The sequence below is a fragment of the Biomphalaria glabrata genome, chromosome 10, assembly GCF_947242115.1.
Source record: "Biomphalaria glabrata chromosome 10, xgBioGlab47.1, whole genome shotgun sequence".
NCBI classification, from domain to species: domain Eukaryota; kingdom Metazoa; phylum Mollusca; class Gastropoda; family Planorbidae; genus Biomphalaria; species Biomphalaria glabrata.
Genome location: NC_074720.1, coordinates 36363218 through 36379155, shown reverse-complemented (window position 1 = coordinate 36379155; position 15938 = coordinate 36363218). Strand labels below are relative to the sequence as shown.

The window sequence follows — 15938 nt, the reverse complement described above, 5'->3', positions numbered from 1 at the left end:
TGTACACTTTCTTTCCGTGGTTCGAGATACCGAACAAAATAATTAATAGTTTTTTTTTTTAATTGAATTTTTTTTTCAGGTTAAAGAAATAATTGTGCAAAATTTTAGCTTGACCAGAAATTGCATGTGGGAGAAATAACGTGTACAAACTTTTTTTTACCGGACTGACATAGTGAGTTAATATTAGAAAAAGTGTTAAGTCTAAATTTCTCTATGTGATGTTTCCTGAAGATGACTTTTAGTCTCTCTGATAAGTAAATAATCTCGGCATGATTTGTTTCTGGATGTGTCCATTTAAAGAACAAGAGACTCTTAAACTCGTTAAGAATGTTTTAATTTGAATAAAGCTTTCCAGGAGAAACTCAACATCTGAAAAAGAGAAAAAAAAATATTTATAAATAAAAAAATCTTTTATAGTAGATTTAAACATGCAATGGAGTGTCAATTATTTAACTATCTTTCGATTGCTGTTGTGATTGTGCCCCGATTGGAGCAGAGCTTTATGTATATTACATTAAATACCGTTATAATATATTGGTATGTGTAATTTACAATTTTAATACAATTATTTTAATGATAATAAACGTATATTATTATTATTATGTTAGAAACGAATGAGTATTCATTCTCTGGCGCTGCCAGGGTCGAGTTTCGCTAAAGAGGAACAAAATTCATCGTAGTCCCTTTAACAGTTTCCACTGAGGAATTTTCTAGTGGTGTGGCAGGCAACGAGAATCTTCTTAGGAATGTTAAGGGCCTTGAAGGTACCTGTGAGGTCAGTTGTTATTATCCCCTCGGTTGATATGACAATGTGAATGGGGGTCTATTGCTATTTTAGACAACTTCCACAAACGCTTAATCTTCGTTGTTTTTCCAATTCAGTTTTTCTTAAATTATGAGACAGTGGTACGGCGATGTCAATAATGGTACCTTTTTTTTTTTTAAATCAATGAACAGAAGATCAGAGTGATTAAAATCTATCGTGTTGTTGGTTAAAATAGGCCTATCCCAGTACAACAGATGATAAGTAGACTGGAGAACCTCTTGTGCAGAGTATCTCTAATAAGAAGGAGTATCCTTATCGATCAAATTATGTGTAAAACCAAGTGTTGGTGTATTAACTTTACTGCGACTAGGTAGGCTGATTCTGATATTATTATTATTGACGTCTTTCGTATTTTCTGGCGCTGCCGCAATCAAGATTTATAAAAAGGCAAGTACAATGATGGTAGTTTCCCATTAAAGAGTGTCCATTTTGAAATTTTCTAATATAGCAGATCTGCAGCAGTACCGCCTTCTGAAAAGTAATAAAAATCTTCCTAGGAATGTTCAGGATTACGATGATGTCTGCGAGGTCATTTGTCACCAGTTTCTCAATTGATGTGAAAGTTGGGACTCCTGGCCACAAATGATTTTAAATTTAAAAGATCACAAGGCAGGAAAAGGGAGATAATAATGAAATCATGTGAAAAAAAAAATGGAATAGCTTTTATTTTATTTTCTAAAAATGTAAAATGTAGAAGACATTAAACCTCGAGCATCGAAAATTAGCAACCTCGAGATATATTTTGTTTACCAAACATAGTTATGACCCATATAACTTGATATTCTAACTATTGTAAAAAGACGAAAGCTTAAAACCTATGGCCACACTACAAGATCTACGGGGCTCCCAAAGACCTTCCTTCAGGGATCAGTGCCAGAAAAAGAAGAAGAGGCAGACAGAAAAAGCGATGGGAGGACAACATTAAAGAATGTACGGGCCTGCCAATGCGAGAGGTTCTAAACAAGGCAAAAAAAAAAAGGGGAGGAATGGAGAAAGACGGTCGACGAGTCTTGCTTGGTGCCCCAACGGTCCAACAGACTAAGGGATAGGTAAAGGTAAAGGTTAAGGGTAAGCTGTGAAAAGGTCATTGTCTCAACGTGTAATCTAGATAGACATGTACCTTAGCAAAACGTGGTAGGTCTGAGATGACAATCACCAAACACACACAAACAAGGGTAACAACTCCAACGCAGCCGATTCCTTTAGCAGTCGGCCTGTTGTCAGGGACGCTTGCCTTCTTCCAATGTTCAATTGATAGTTTCTGAAATGTACATTTTATTTATCGATTATTTTGTTTGTACGAAGCTGTGTAGTACCTCTAGATACAAAAGCGCATTCTGTTCCAAGATTAACAGGACAGACATGACCAAGTAAAGAAAAATAAAAACTATAAGAGGTGATACTGTCTTCTTGGCTCAAGGTTAATAGGACACATAAAAATAGTCAAGGAAAAGAAAGACTATTTTTTTACATGTTTTAGATGTACCTTCAGAATTGAAGATTACCACGACCTACCCGCCCTAGCCAAAACCTCCCGTATTGCGGCAAACAGGGTTGAAACCAGATGATAGTCCAGAGCGCACACCGCATGACCAGGCAGCCATCCAAGCAAGCCTTTTCAATATTCAAAATGTTGGGGTTTTTAGGAGAACAAGTGCAAGGGGGAGTGAAAACTTCCTGCTGCTTTTGTATTTGTCTCTCTTCTCCCATGTAATCCTCGTTCTAAGAGCGAAGCCAATGTTTGTTCGGTCTACGTGTTTCTCAAGTACACTTTCCTTGGTATTATTATAGAGTTGAAATTGGTTTTAGAGTTGGTAGGAAGAACACAGATGTCCTATTTCAATGGAATCAATAATTAAGAGAAAGAAATGAGCCCCTCAAGCCCAGACACATAGTTTCTACTTTGATGATAGGGATACCGTACGTCTAGACAAAAGGAAGGAATGTCCTTCTTTTAAGGGACGTATCCTTCGTCCGGCAGACTTTTGCCTTAAGTGTAAGAATGTCCTTCTTTTAAGGGTCGTATCCTCCGTCAGGCAGGCTTTTGCCTTAAGTGTAAGAATGTCTTTTATGAAGGGTCGTATCCTTCGTCCGGCAGGCTTTTGCCTTAAGTAAAAGAATGTCCTTTATTAAGGGTCGTATCCTTCGTCCGGCAGATTTTTGCCTTAAGTAAAAGAATGTCCGGCTTGCAGTCTGTTGTTTACTACAATTGCCTATTTTCCATCCCTGGAATTGTTTACTTCATATCTCCTGGTTTAAACTTCAAATCATGCATAAGAGAAACAACTGTTCGTATACTTCATGGCGATGTCTTTGATTCAGATAACGACGTTCTGCTGGAGGCCTGTGTAAACAGTATAGAAGCACTACTTGTCATTCAACAGCTTCACTGGGTCGGACACTTGTGTCATATGGGGGACAACCGCACTCTAAATGCGATCTATTTTTGACGAGTTTAAAGAAAGACGATGTAAGCGTTATAAAAAACAATTCAGGCGCCATTTTTCCCTCTCTGGCATAGATGAAAGTAGCTGGCAGCTGGCCTCTGAAAGAGACAGTTGGAGAGAGAACACGAAGGCAGCGGGACACACTTTGTATAAGAAAGGCGCAGAAGACGTAAAGGAAGCTGAAATAAAACCTCGGGCGAACAAAGGCTTTGTCTACAACAGATGCAGGTCTTAACTGAGTCTGGGTAGCCATGAGAAACACTGCACTCATCTTTAATCTTAGTATATTTAGGATTAGTCAGAGTTTCTGAACATACTGCATTTTGCCCCTATGATCTGTCGACTAAGAGAAAGAAATAAACTCTCTATGTTCACAGTGGGATAGATTTTTTCGCATGAAGTTTAGTTCCATAATGTGAAGAAAAGGTGCATGAAGCTACAGATGTAGACGCCTATTTTTGCCCGAATAATCGGCACAATTACATTAAGAAATCGATTCGTTTAAGAATATAGGAAACCTTGGTTTTAAAGCCTTTGATTTACTGACATGCCTTATTGAAGAGCTTGTAAGTTTAGTTTTTTAAGTTTATTTTGACTTATTTATGTTGTTTTTTTTTCGTGTGTAAGGATCTGTAAGACTGTGGCTACCTGTGGCTACATGTGGCTACCTGTGGCTACCTGTTTCTCCTACGTAGGTGCAGATGTCTGGCAATCCTATTGGAAGATATAAATTAAACCAAAGTAATATAAAACACTCATTTTATCAGCTTTGGATTGACATTGTTGATTCAGTTGAGTTAACTGGTGCAAGGAACGTGTCCGTCAAGTTTATGGCGATTGATGTAAGAGAGATAATTCAAATCTTAATCTCTTAGCATTGTGATCACATAATAATGAGTTATTTCCCTTTAAACTAGTCACAAGTGCATTTGTTTAAATACTTGATGAAAACGTTTCAGAGTAAACAGAGGACATCATTTTTGCAGTACCAAACGAATGGATTAAAATACTCTCTAAATAAATGTTTTGATTGGCAACTTTTTTGTGAAGTTAATTAATTTTTTTCTCTCAATGGCATCATTTTGTAAATGAGGCTACATTGGGTAGCCCAAACTGTAACATATAACATGCAGTTTAACGTCACAAGAAACTATGCACTTGAAGCTAATAAGAACCAGCGGTGACTCGTTGATACAAAGGTAAATATTACATAGAAGGTGGCCTTTCAAGTATTGACGTATAAAGAGAGAGAGGGTGAAGGATGGGGAGTGGTGGGGAGGGGAGAACAAGTCAATATCTCTAGCAGTGCCACCTATCTCAAGATTTAAGGTCTTTCCATAGAATCACTGATTAGCCCTAGACATACGGCCTATTCATAGAATCACTGATTAGCCCTAGACATACGGCCTATTCATAGAATCACTGATTAGCCCTAGACATACGGCCTATTCATAGAATCACTGATTAGCCCTAGACATACGGCCTATTCATAGAATCACTGATTAGCCCTAGACATACGGCACATCCATAGAATCACTGATTAGCCCTAGACATACGGCACATCCATAGAATCACTGACTATCCCTAGACATACGGCACATCCATAGAATCACTGACTATCCCTAGACATACGGCACATCCATAGAATCACTGACTATCCTTAGACATACGGCACATCCATAGAATCACTGACTATCCCTAGACGTACGGCCTATCCATAGAATCACTGATTAGCCCTAGACGTACGGCCTATACATAGAATCACTGCCTATCCCTAGACGTACGGCCTATCCATAGAATCACTGACTATCCCTAGACATACGTCCTATCCATAGAATCACTGACTATCCCTAGACGCACGGCCTATCCATAGAATCACTGACTATCCATTGACGGACGGCCTATCCATAGAATCACTGACAATCCCTAGACGTACGGCCTATCAATATAATCACTGACTATCCCTAGACGTACGGCCTATCCATAGAATCACTGACTATCCATCGACGGACGGCCTATCCATAGAATCACTGACTATCCCTAGACGTACGTCCTATCCATAGAATCACTGACTATCCCTAGACGTACGGCCTATCAATATAATCACTGACTATCCCTAGACGTACGGCCTATCAATATAATCACTGACTATCCATCGACTGACGGCCTATCAATATAATCACTGACTATCCCTAGACGTACGGCCTATCCATAGAATCACTGACTATCCCTAGACGTACGGCCTATCCATAGAATCACTATTTCGCCCTAGATTTAAGGTTTTTTTTTGGGCTATTCCTAGAATCACTGATTAGCCCAAGACTTTAGGTTTTGGGTTATTCCTAGAATCACTGATTAGCCCTAGACTTTTTGGGCTATTCCTAGAATCACTGATTAGCCCTAGACTTTAGGTTTTTGGGCTATTCCTAGAATCATTGATTAGCCCTAGATTTTAGGTCTTTGGGCTATTTCTAGAATCACTGATTAGCCCTAGACTTTAGTTTTTTTTGGCTATTCCTAGAATCACTGATTAGCCCTAGACATTTTGGGCTATTCCTAGAATCACTGATTAGCCCTAGACTTTAGGTTTTTGGTCTATTCCTAGAATCACTGATTAGCCGTAGACGTTTTGGGCTATTCCTAGAATCACTGATTAGCCCTAGACTTTAGTTTTTTTGGCTATTCCTAGAATCACTGATTAGCCCTAGACTTTAGGTTTTTGGGCTATTCCTAGAATCACTGATTAGCCCTAGACTTTTTGGGCTATTCCTAGAATCACTGATTAGCCCTAGACTTTAGGTTTTTGGGCTATTCCTAGAATCACTGATTAGCCCTAGACTTTTTGGGCTATTCCTAGAATCACTGATTAGCCCTAGACTTTAGGTCTTTGGGCTATTCCTAGAGTCAGTGATTAGCCCTAGACGTACGGCCTATCCATAGAATCACTATTTCGCTCTAGATTAAACGGCTTTTGGGCTATTCCTAGAATCACTGATTAGCCCTAGACTTTGGGTCTTCCTCAGAATCACTAATTAACCCTCGACTTACAACCTATCCCTACAATTACTGACTACCTCTAGACTTACAGCCAAACCATAGAATCACTATCTGGCCTGAAAGTATTGTCGGATTTTTCATGAATCAGTGCACTAGATTTATAGTAGTTTTGTGTTCAAAGTAAATCGTAGATACTGGAATTTTTAATCCCTTTATTTGGTAACAAGTTAGCCGGCAATGTGGAGTTTAATGAATACGAATACTTTATTTTTGTAACTAACGATCTCTATAAGAACATTACATAATACATAGTACTAATAATAAATGCTTCTGGTAAAGTCATTGGCAAAAAACAAAACCCATTCGGGCAGTAGTTTGAGACAAACATCTATAAAAAAAAAGCTAAAAAGATTCTAGAAATAAAAAAATCACCTTTTGGGTCAGGATTTTAAGATTTTACCATCACAAAAGAAATACAAGACACCGATAGCAAAAACAAACAGACACATAAACTATTCTGTTCCCCTAACAATGAAATCATTAAATATAAACTTTGTCACCTGTAAAATATGTGTGAGTCTGGTGTGAATGTACATTTTGGTTTTCTATAGCTATAATATTTTGTTTGGTGTAATGCACACATTATAAGACACATTTCCTTACGGATAATAAAGATTACTATTATTGTTATTATTAATACTAACAACTGAACTTATGGTTGCGAAACATGACAACGGTTTAACTCTTTCTCTCCTAACTGACGATACCAACGTTGATTCCACTATAATGTGATATATAATTACGGAGAGAAAGAGTTAACAAACATTTTAAATACCCATTAATATATTTTTTAATTGGTTAAAAAGTTTACCCACAAAAAAACAAAACAAACAAAAAATAAATAAATAAAAATAAAAAAATAATACAAAAGACAAGGAGAATAAATTGAGAACCTTTTATCACATCAATCACATTTGTATAGAGTCTACAATACTGAACACAACAATTTTTAAACACAGGCAGCTCAGTATCAGCTTAACGAATCAATAGTTTCATGCGGAGCTTACGACAAAAAAATAGAAATAATAATAGAATATATTTTGTATTGATTATTGTATATGCACTGCTGGAGCTTAATCGAACCACGCCAGGATACATTAAAAAAAAAAAGAATCAATTTCGGTAAATTTGATTGATTTTTATTCTCTGCTGGTCATCGGGAGTACTAATCAATAGCTCTGTTCTACCAGAGCTGTGAAAATTAAGATTTCAAGATAAGATAACCTGCTATGCTTCGATAATTTCTAATATTTTACTTCTTACTTCCCTTGCATTGGGTCTTCACGCTTTAAACAATTCTTATGTCCACAGAGTCCTATAGATTTAGTTATAAGTATATTATGTGCTTAGTTATTAGTAAGTCATTGGTTATAAGTAGGTGGAGAATTCAGTTGTGGTGCCCCAACGGTTAAACAAACTAAGGGATAGGTGATTGTGAAGGTGATCGCATTCTGATAGCCGATTAAATTTAAAAAAAAGATTCTTGTTTCTTAATGGCTGTTAACACAAATACTATAAAATTATATTAACAATTTTTAACAGCAATCTTTAAACTAACATGTTCCTAGTTATACACCTACCGTCGTATCAACTGCCAGGTCTCTTTCAATTTTCTGGGCATCCACTTCAGCTCTGTGCTTGCTCTCGGCTGCGTTACTAGCTGTGAAGTTTGGGTAATCACAGCTACACTCGCAACCAGCTGTAATGTTCACCACATACAATATTTTTGAAATACATTGCAGTAAATAAAAGGTGCACATGCGAAACTATCTGTTAAGTTTAAGGAAGAGTATTAGTTCCTTACCATAAGGCTGAGCTTGTGTCATATAATCTGAAAGAAATACATAACAAAAAAAAACAAGATCACTAAGTGAGTTTGTGTTTTTAAGCAAACTCAGGTGAGGCCAGAAATATTGAAACAAATTGTCCGTCCACTGAACAGCAAATAAACAACGGACGATTTAAACTTTAATCAGAAACTTAAACAGCGTGTGGCTGGGTCACCTAGATGGAATAAACTGCATGTTACCATACTGAAAGGCCACAAGTTTGAATCCCTATGTAAAAGAAGAAATTTTTACTTGAAGATATCGGCAGCCTAACGCCCACAGTTCACACAGAAACCTTCTACCAGTTGCTTTTTCTGTCCTCAGGTCTAAAATAGAAATGTGAACCAGAGCGCAGCACGCAGTCTTCAGTGATATGATGAACGCGATGTAATACTTATATAATACTTAATTTATTATTTTATTTAGGAAAGAAGAATGAACTGATCATATACATTCGTATCAAAATCTACTTTTAATTTTAGGTATATACTGGGATATATAGCACGAAGAAAAAAGGAGTGTACAATTTTTCTAAGACTATACAAGCATTTTTTTTTACAATTTTTAATTCTAAACAAAGTCAAAATTATTAAGATTTAAAAAAAAAACTATACACTAGAGGCAACTCTTGGAAGGTGGGCCAGACTTGTAAGACCTGTCTTTAAAAGATGGAACCATTAATAAATGTATAACTCACTGACAATGCTGAAGTCTCCACTAGTAATAAACATCAGAACAGTCAACGCAAGTATCTGGTCTCCTTCCATGGTCTGTTCCCCTGTAACATTCACTAATGAAAGTAAAAGGAATTAAAAAAAACTCTTTATACAAGTCCTGCTAGATTCAATTTATTATTTTCAATATAAACATTCTTTTCATGCAATAAAAGATATAATATAATCAAATGGTATTTTGGAAGCAAAGTTAGTTGTACGTGATAATGAGGCTAATAAAAAGGAATGAAGAGTGTATGTATTAGACGTCCACACATAGATCCACCTGTGACCCACATATTTTGTCACTCAGACATTGGTGAAAATAAAGGTGATGGTAACGATAATAAGTAAAATATAAAAAAAAATACTTTTTTCAAAAACAATCCTTACATTCAGTCAGATTTCATCAATTATGAGACATGGACCAACTTTCACCCAAATAAAAAAAAAATATGCCTATTTCAAGATGTCCCGGCATGAGCAATATATAATACTCCATCTAAGAACTGGACCCAACAGAATGAGAAAACGATCCGGAAGCTAAAAATAGGAACTAGTGAGATTTACCCTTGTGGAGAGGTCCGATAGTGGCCCCCGAAAAAATCTATGAAAAAAAAAACTATTCGAAGAGCTGTCAAATCTGGACACCACCACACAGTTCATCATAGATTGACTACTCGTCTGAACCCTCCAACATGTAAATGAAAGGAAGAATTAATTATTTTAAAGCATTCATGTGTTTAATTTTTAATGTCTAGGCCAGTTTGTGACCTACCGCCCACTTATATTTTTTTCCTTTCACGGTAATATTCACCCAGATACCCCCTTTCCCAACTGGTCCAGACACGTGGTAGGGTCATAGCGCATTGAGAAAGCTAAAAGCATGAATGTGCGCTAAACAAAAACGTTTGGTAACAAGAAAAGCCTTAAAATATAAACATTTTCTAAAAATGCAATAACTCCATTAAAATGTAAGTAAAGTTTCCCTTCTGGACTATGCGATGTCATCTGTTTCTGTGGATTATGGTTACCGAGGGTGTAATGTGGCCACCACAACGATCAACCACCTTTTCTTTTCCCTAACTAGTGTCAGGTACCCATTAGCTGTCGGAGGTGCGGAGAAGGCTGATTGACCCTAAGGTAAACAAGAAATGTACACAAAATCTACTAAACACCACTGCGAGAGAAACCATAGTCCAGTACCCTGTAAATGACCGTTTGAATGTCAATGAACGTTGAATATTAGAGACTGATTGAATGGTGTAATACTGGGTTCTTACTTCCTGAAGTGCTCTAGACACGTGACGAGACAAACATTATACGACTGACTCAAGTCCGTTCAGCAGACAACATGAAGATTTTATTTACAACATAATAATAATATACTGCACTCCTTGTTAGTGCTACAAGTCAAGAAATAATAATCCTATCCGCATAACAGCGGTACCAAAAGTATCCAATACGTTAACAACAAATCACGTCCGCATCTCAGCGGGTAACAATAAGAACAATTACTAGTGACACTGGAGCTTCAACTATAGATGTCCATTGAAATACGAATAATACCTTAATATCCAATAAGCACATTATGAAATCGACTCTCAAATATTATTAATCAACAATGACTAGTCCTTCGACTCTCATGCTATATGCATACATATCCACCAGTCCAGGAGGGAACGTCCAACCTTCCTGTACCGGGAGCAAGACCTTACTGACTTGACTTGACTGAACTCAAAGTCAACTTTTCATTCTACTTCCTGTTTTCTACATCAGGAATTCCACGTGTCTTTTAAACTATTAACATGACGTGAACTTTAGATCATGCAATGTCACCTGAGACTGTGACATACCCGAAAGATACCATCAAGGTCTATATGGACGGATCCACGGGCTATAGAGAGGTAGTCAGTTTCCCCGATGCAACAGAAAGCGATGAACTGGTAGACCCATGAGCTGGTTCACATTCCTGCCTGCAAGCTCTCCATAGAGCTTACATACGTAGCTTATCCCAATGGCAAAAATAATGGCGTGTGTGGAGCGCCTAGATAGAGAACATAACGTATGTATGGCGATGCAATGGATTCCCACCTCGCATTGTGGAATCAAAGTAAACGAGGAGGCAGACATTATGGCGAAGCTTGGAACGCTTTTAGACCCACCAGAAGAGCCGCAAAAATACGAGACTGCAAAAGCAAGGATTTGTGAATGGATCAAGTCCAAGTGGTACGATAGCTGGGACCATTGTGGCATGGGACGCGAAGTCTGGAAGGTTCTCAAACTCCCAAAGAGGAAAGTCGAATGGTGGGAGTTAGACAGAAAGGATCAGGTAATTTTGGGTACGGTTTCGCACGGGACACCAGGATCCAGGAGAACAAGATGTCACACTATCTGTCACACGGAAGACGAGACAGTTGAACACATACTCAGCGACTGCAGGGTGCTCAGAAACACATTCGAAGATACGACTAGTCTTGGAACTGATAAAAAGGTGCATGCGGGGGCCTTTCCCTATATGGAGACAGACAAACCCAACAGAACACTGCCAGATACCTGGACGGTGCTATAAGTATAAGGAATGAATCCCAGCACGTCTATAATCTACACGTAAATCTATCTTAGGCTGAGGTAAACATATAAGCCAAAATTTCATAATCTATCAAGAAACTTAAAGCAACTTTAAATTTAATAATCAACGCTTAGTTTTTATTGAATAATTCCAATGATTGAGCTCTATGCCAGCGGTTCTCAACCTTTCTATAATTCCTCACTATGCCGCGTTTCCCCAACAGTAAATTATTCTCGTTCATAAGTATAAGTAACTGTGCCCTTTCGCTAATGTTAGGCCTACAATATTATAGATGTAGGCCAATGTAAATCTCTGATTTCCAATGCCAAACCTTTATGTTTTATCATAAAACAAAGTATTATAATATGCTACAATATATCTTAGTCTTCAAATATGCATCAGTTTTCATCATCCAATTACAAATAAATGAAATAATATCTTTATGTCATGCATTTATTGACCTTTCTATTTCATAGTCACAGTATCCACATGTCATACAAGTGTGACGAGTTTTTGTATTCAGACTTGATAATGAACAGGTTGTTATACAAATAATGTATTATTCCAAACGGAAAGTGCGACACAAAGTTGGACATAACTGCAAAACACTTGATCCAGATTTGTGTAATTATAGAGAATTTTTTCATTGCTATTCTGTCTCCTAAAAACTTTCAACTTTAACAAGTGCAAATGGAATGTTAAATAGATTTGGATAGTTTGATGTGTTAGCAAATGTTCTTTCACAAAATTATCAATTGCACTTGATCCTTGCAGTGACTTGTTTCAGTGTCTTTTTGTAATTTTAAGAACATTGACCTCGTTATAAATAGCCGACTATGAATCAAAAACTGAATTCCAATGACTTTTGGTGACTCATTCTGTTGAAATATCAGACCAACATACTTTGATACTTGGAGCACCATCGGTCCAGACACCACTAATAGTTTTCAAAAAACTATTTTTACACTTTTAAAAAATAAACTAACTTACACTAACATTAACACATAATGTCGAGGATTGCAAAAAATCTTTAAATGGCCAACATGTATAAGTCTAAAATACTGTGTATCCATCACGACTATTTTCGTATGCTAGCTATCAAAATGACATTTTAAGTTATTTCTCTCCATAGACTTAAAGTACTTCCTTACAAATGACAGACTGGAGTTTTTCAATTCCTGCTTCAACTAATGGGGCAGGCAGAGGAAAGAGAGGTGAATGTCTTACAGAAGTGTACAAGAGCTGAGGGGGAGACAACTGAAGGGGTCACTTGAACTGCATGGAAGCTATGAGGAACTACCTTCAACAACAGAGTCACTCACCAGAGTATTACGGGAGGCCTTTCCTGCCCTACTACCAAGGTTCATGTTTTCCAATACGTTATGCATTTCTATACAAAGTTTGAGTATGAAATTTGAAATTTATGGATGCACTGTTCAACCTTTTTCAGAACGTACACAATTTAGTTCAAGTATTACATTTTTACAATGTTTGTTTGATTGACACTACGTAACTACTTATCGCATATTCGGCGGGCCTTAAACTTTACTAATGTTGAATAGATTAAGGAAGATTGATATTTACTTTTGACCTTACAGATGACAGTGCAGAGCTTAATTACACGACCAGGCGTAACGAAAGGTTATGCATAAATGCACATTAACTTAGACTATTAAAATTATTTCTGTTTCGATAATTAAAATGTTTGAAATCAATTCTGATTCAGTTGTCTGCAACATCTGTCCTCGAATAACAATAAAAATAGTAAATTACAATAATAAAAAACTTTGCATGTGTCTAGCTTTACATGTTAGAATTGACAAAAAAAAAATCCATATTTTCAATGGACTTAAGCGACCCCTAAAAAATCGTCTATCGACCTACACTATTATTATAATACACAGGTTGAGAACCCCTTATCTAGGCTTTTTAATCTATACTTAGTTGACGATGACGATGCGCACAATCAATTTTCCTGAACAATTAACATTAATTGATACATTCTTGAATCAATAAAGCCTTACATCAGAAAATTCCCGAACGCGATAGTCCTTTCAAAACCGATTTTGGCTCTAGATCTAAGTCTAGTGCTCAAGCCAAACTTTCATTTATTATTTACTTTGAAAAACTGTAACGGTCAAACTTGAGTATTTCCCATGTGGCCAATGAGCTAGTCATTCTTTGCTCAGTGATACTCAGCAACTGTTATATTTCATCTGCCTGTCTAAACAAAAAACTATATCCGTGTGGGAATAATGTAATTTTTAAAATCCTTATTTGCGATGGCTCGTAATTCAAGACGCTCGGATTCGAGGTGAGGCCAAAGGCAGAGTAAACCGGGGAAACTCCCCCATATTTCTTTTCTCTAACACACCAGTCGTGCAGTTGTCCGACGTAAAACGGCCGATGATGACGGTGTGTGGATAGGGGGCTTGCTTGTTGGGACTAGTCAGTGCAATGGACACAACGGAAGTTCTATTTTGCCCCTCGGCCTTATCGTCTTCTGTAAAACCCAGTGTCTCTAACGAGCGCCACCTTGAGGTTGAAAAAAAACTTAGCCCGGGGCCGGGCCAAGCGTTTTCTTACATCGTTAAACTTATAAGCCCATTGTCCTGACGTCTACCACTCACTATCCATCTTATTAACAAGCAAAATAAAAAAAAAAACTTCAAAAAAACAAAGCTTATATTAATGTGTATCAATGAGTTCGATCAGTCATGTAAATACATTTGTAATAGATCTAGACTAACAATAATAAATATGTGCGATAAGAAATATTTTTTTACCTATTGTATTTGTTTAGCGCTATTTCATGTTTTTAACGTTCTCAATACGCTATAATCTTATCACTTGTATGGACCAGTTCAAAAGGAGTAGAAAGAACGGGGTATCTGGGTGATCGCTTTTTAAATGTATTTTTTAAAGGGAACGAGCTGAATTCGAACTTGTGGGCTAAAGCTTTCTCATGCTTCTCTAGCCAACGCGTTAACCACTCTGCTAGCGAAGAGTCTATGAACATGGAATATTGTTTCTATTTCATGTTTGTGTTCACTAAGCCTGAGAAGGCAGCCTAATATGAGGAGGATTAATTCATCTTCAGTCAAATAGTATTTCTTTCCCTTGTTTGAGATACAAAACAAAGTAATTTATTACCAATATTTCCTAATTTATTAATTTGTAATATTAGTTCTTGTGTTGTCAGGTAAGAGAAATAAATGGACAAAATTTCAGCTTGATCCGAGAGTGGGTGTCGGAGAAATAACCTGTACAAACTTTTGGCCAAACAGACAGAAGGAGTTGATAAAATCTTTGAAAAAAAAAAGGTCAAATTAAGTGAAATGAAGTGAGCCAAGTTGAGGCTGAGAAGCATTGCCCAGGGTTTCAATGAAATATTAAATACATTAAAAACTAGTACTTAAACCTAATACTTTATAAAAAGATTATTATTCTCCCTTTATTACTTATTCTATACATAAAGCAAAATTGAAAGGAACACAATTATTTAATTTGAAATATAAAGACAATAAATTACGTTTACCGTTTCGATTTGATTTCAATTCTGTGTTCTAATCCTCAGTTTAACTATACGAAGTGATGCAGAATTAAAACCTCTTCCATTACCCCGTATAGCATAAATGCAAATTGATCTGGTAATCGAAGCCAATCACGTTGATTCAAGTTTTGGCTATTGATTATTGAGGTGCCAATAGGGTGACCTGAATACGCGCCACGTCCTGTATCAGATTCTCCTGAGCTCGAGGCTGGATGTTTTGTAATCGGGAATCCTATTAATACTACATACCAGAAGCGGCGCTACAGTATTAATAGAGGGACATTTTTTGGGGAGATTGTACTTGGGTCGAGGAAATAGTTTCAGTCTCACACTGTAGAGATAAAAGGATTGTCATGATTTATTGAACCAAGTCTTATTATACGAGAATGGGCTATTTGGTTTAAAAAAAAATACAATCTAGGGTCAAGATGTTAATATTTTACCATCACAAGAAGATTCATGACACTGATATCAACAAGTAATAAAAAAAATGAATACTTTTAAAAACCAAAGCTTATCTAAGGGGAAATAAGCGCGTATTGCTACCATTTATCTGAAAATTACAGGGTATAGCTTCCTTTCTGCTGATTAAAAACTAAATGGATTAATTAGAACTATATGATTGACTAATTGACTAATGCCATCACATCTGCCAAGTACGATTTCTTTTCCTTGTTCAAAATACCAAACGAAATAATTAATTACCAATAGTTAATTAATTTATTGGCTCTATTTTGTGTCGATGTTTGTGTTGTCAGGTGAAAGAAACGCTTGTGCAAAATTTCAACTTAATCTAAGATTGACAGTGGGAGAAATAACGTGTGCAAACTTTTTACCAGACAGACAGACACAGAGTTGATTTAAGCTTTGTAAAAATATTTCTAACCGCACAGATGTATTATTGTCAGTCTAGATTAATTACATGACTGATCCACGCTAAT

The 15938-nt window shown here is 36.7% G+C and overlaps 1 protein-coding gene across 3 annotated transcripts; it reads right to left on the bottom strand.

The window, feature by feature from the left end:
- Positions 1-317: 317 nt before the first annotated feature.
- Positions 318-15104, bottom strand: LOC106059986 (uncharacterized). 3 transcript variants are annotated; one of them, XM_056043321.1, is made up of 6 exons: positions 14983-15104; positions 8857-8949; positions 8135-8161; positions 7911-8029; positions 1947-2087; positions 318-369 (listed from the first exon to the last, which is right to left on the bottom strand). In XM_056043321.1, the coding sequence occupies exons 2-6, from the start codon at positions 8924-8926 to the stop codon at positions 322-324; spliced, it is 405 nt and encodes a 134-aa protein (XP_055899296.1). In that variant the 5' UTR covers positions 8927-8949; positions 14983-15104; the 3' UTR covers positions 318-321. The 3 variants fall into 3 exon arrangements, with proteins under 3 accessions (XP_055899296.1, XP_055899297.1, XP_055899298.1); XM_056043322.1 differs by having other exon boundaries at positions 8857-8937; positions 14983-15068; XM_056043323.1 differs by lacking the exon at positions 1947-2087 and having other exon boundaries at positions 14983-15054.
- Between the last annotated feature and the right edge of the window lie 834 nt (positions 15105-15938).

What these genes read in the sequence shown, in the direction of transcription:
- LOC106059986 (XM_056043321.1), bottom strand. Translation starts at nt 8,926, where the DNA reads ATGGAAGGAGACCAGATACTTGCGTTGACTGTTCTGATGTTTATTACT. An exon ending in TGGAGACTTCAGCATTGTCA is followed by an intron (nt 8,162 to 8,856) that starts GTGAGTTATACA and finishes TATTTCTTTCAG; the next exon opens with ATTATATGACACAAGCTCAG. An exon ending in GACACAAGCTCAGCCTTATG is followed by an intron (nt 8,030 to 8,134) that starts GTAAGGAACTAA and finishes TGAACATTACAG; the next exon opens with CTGGTTGCGAGTGTAGCTGT.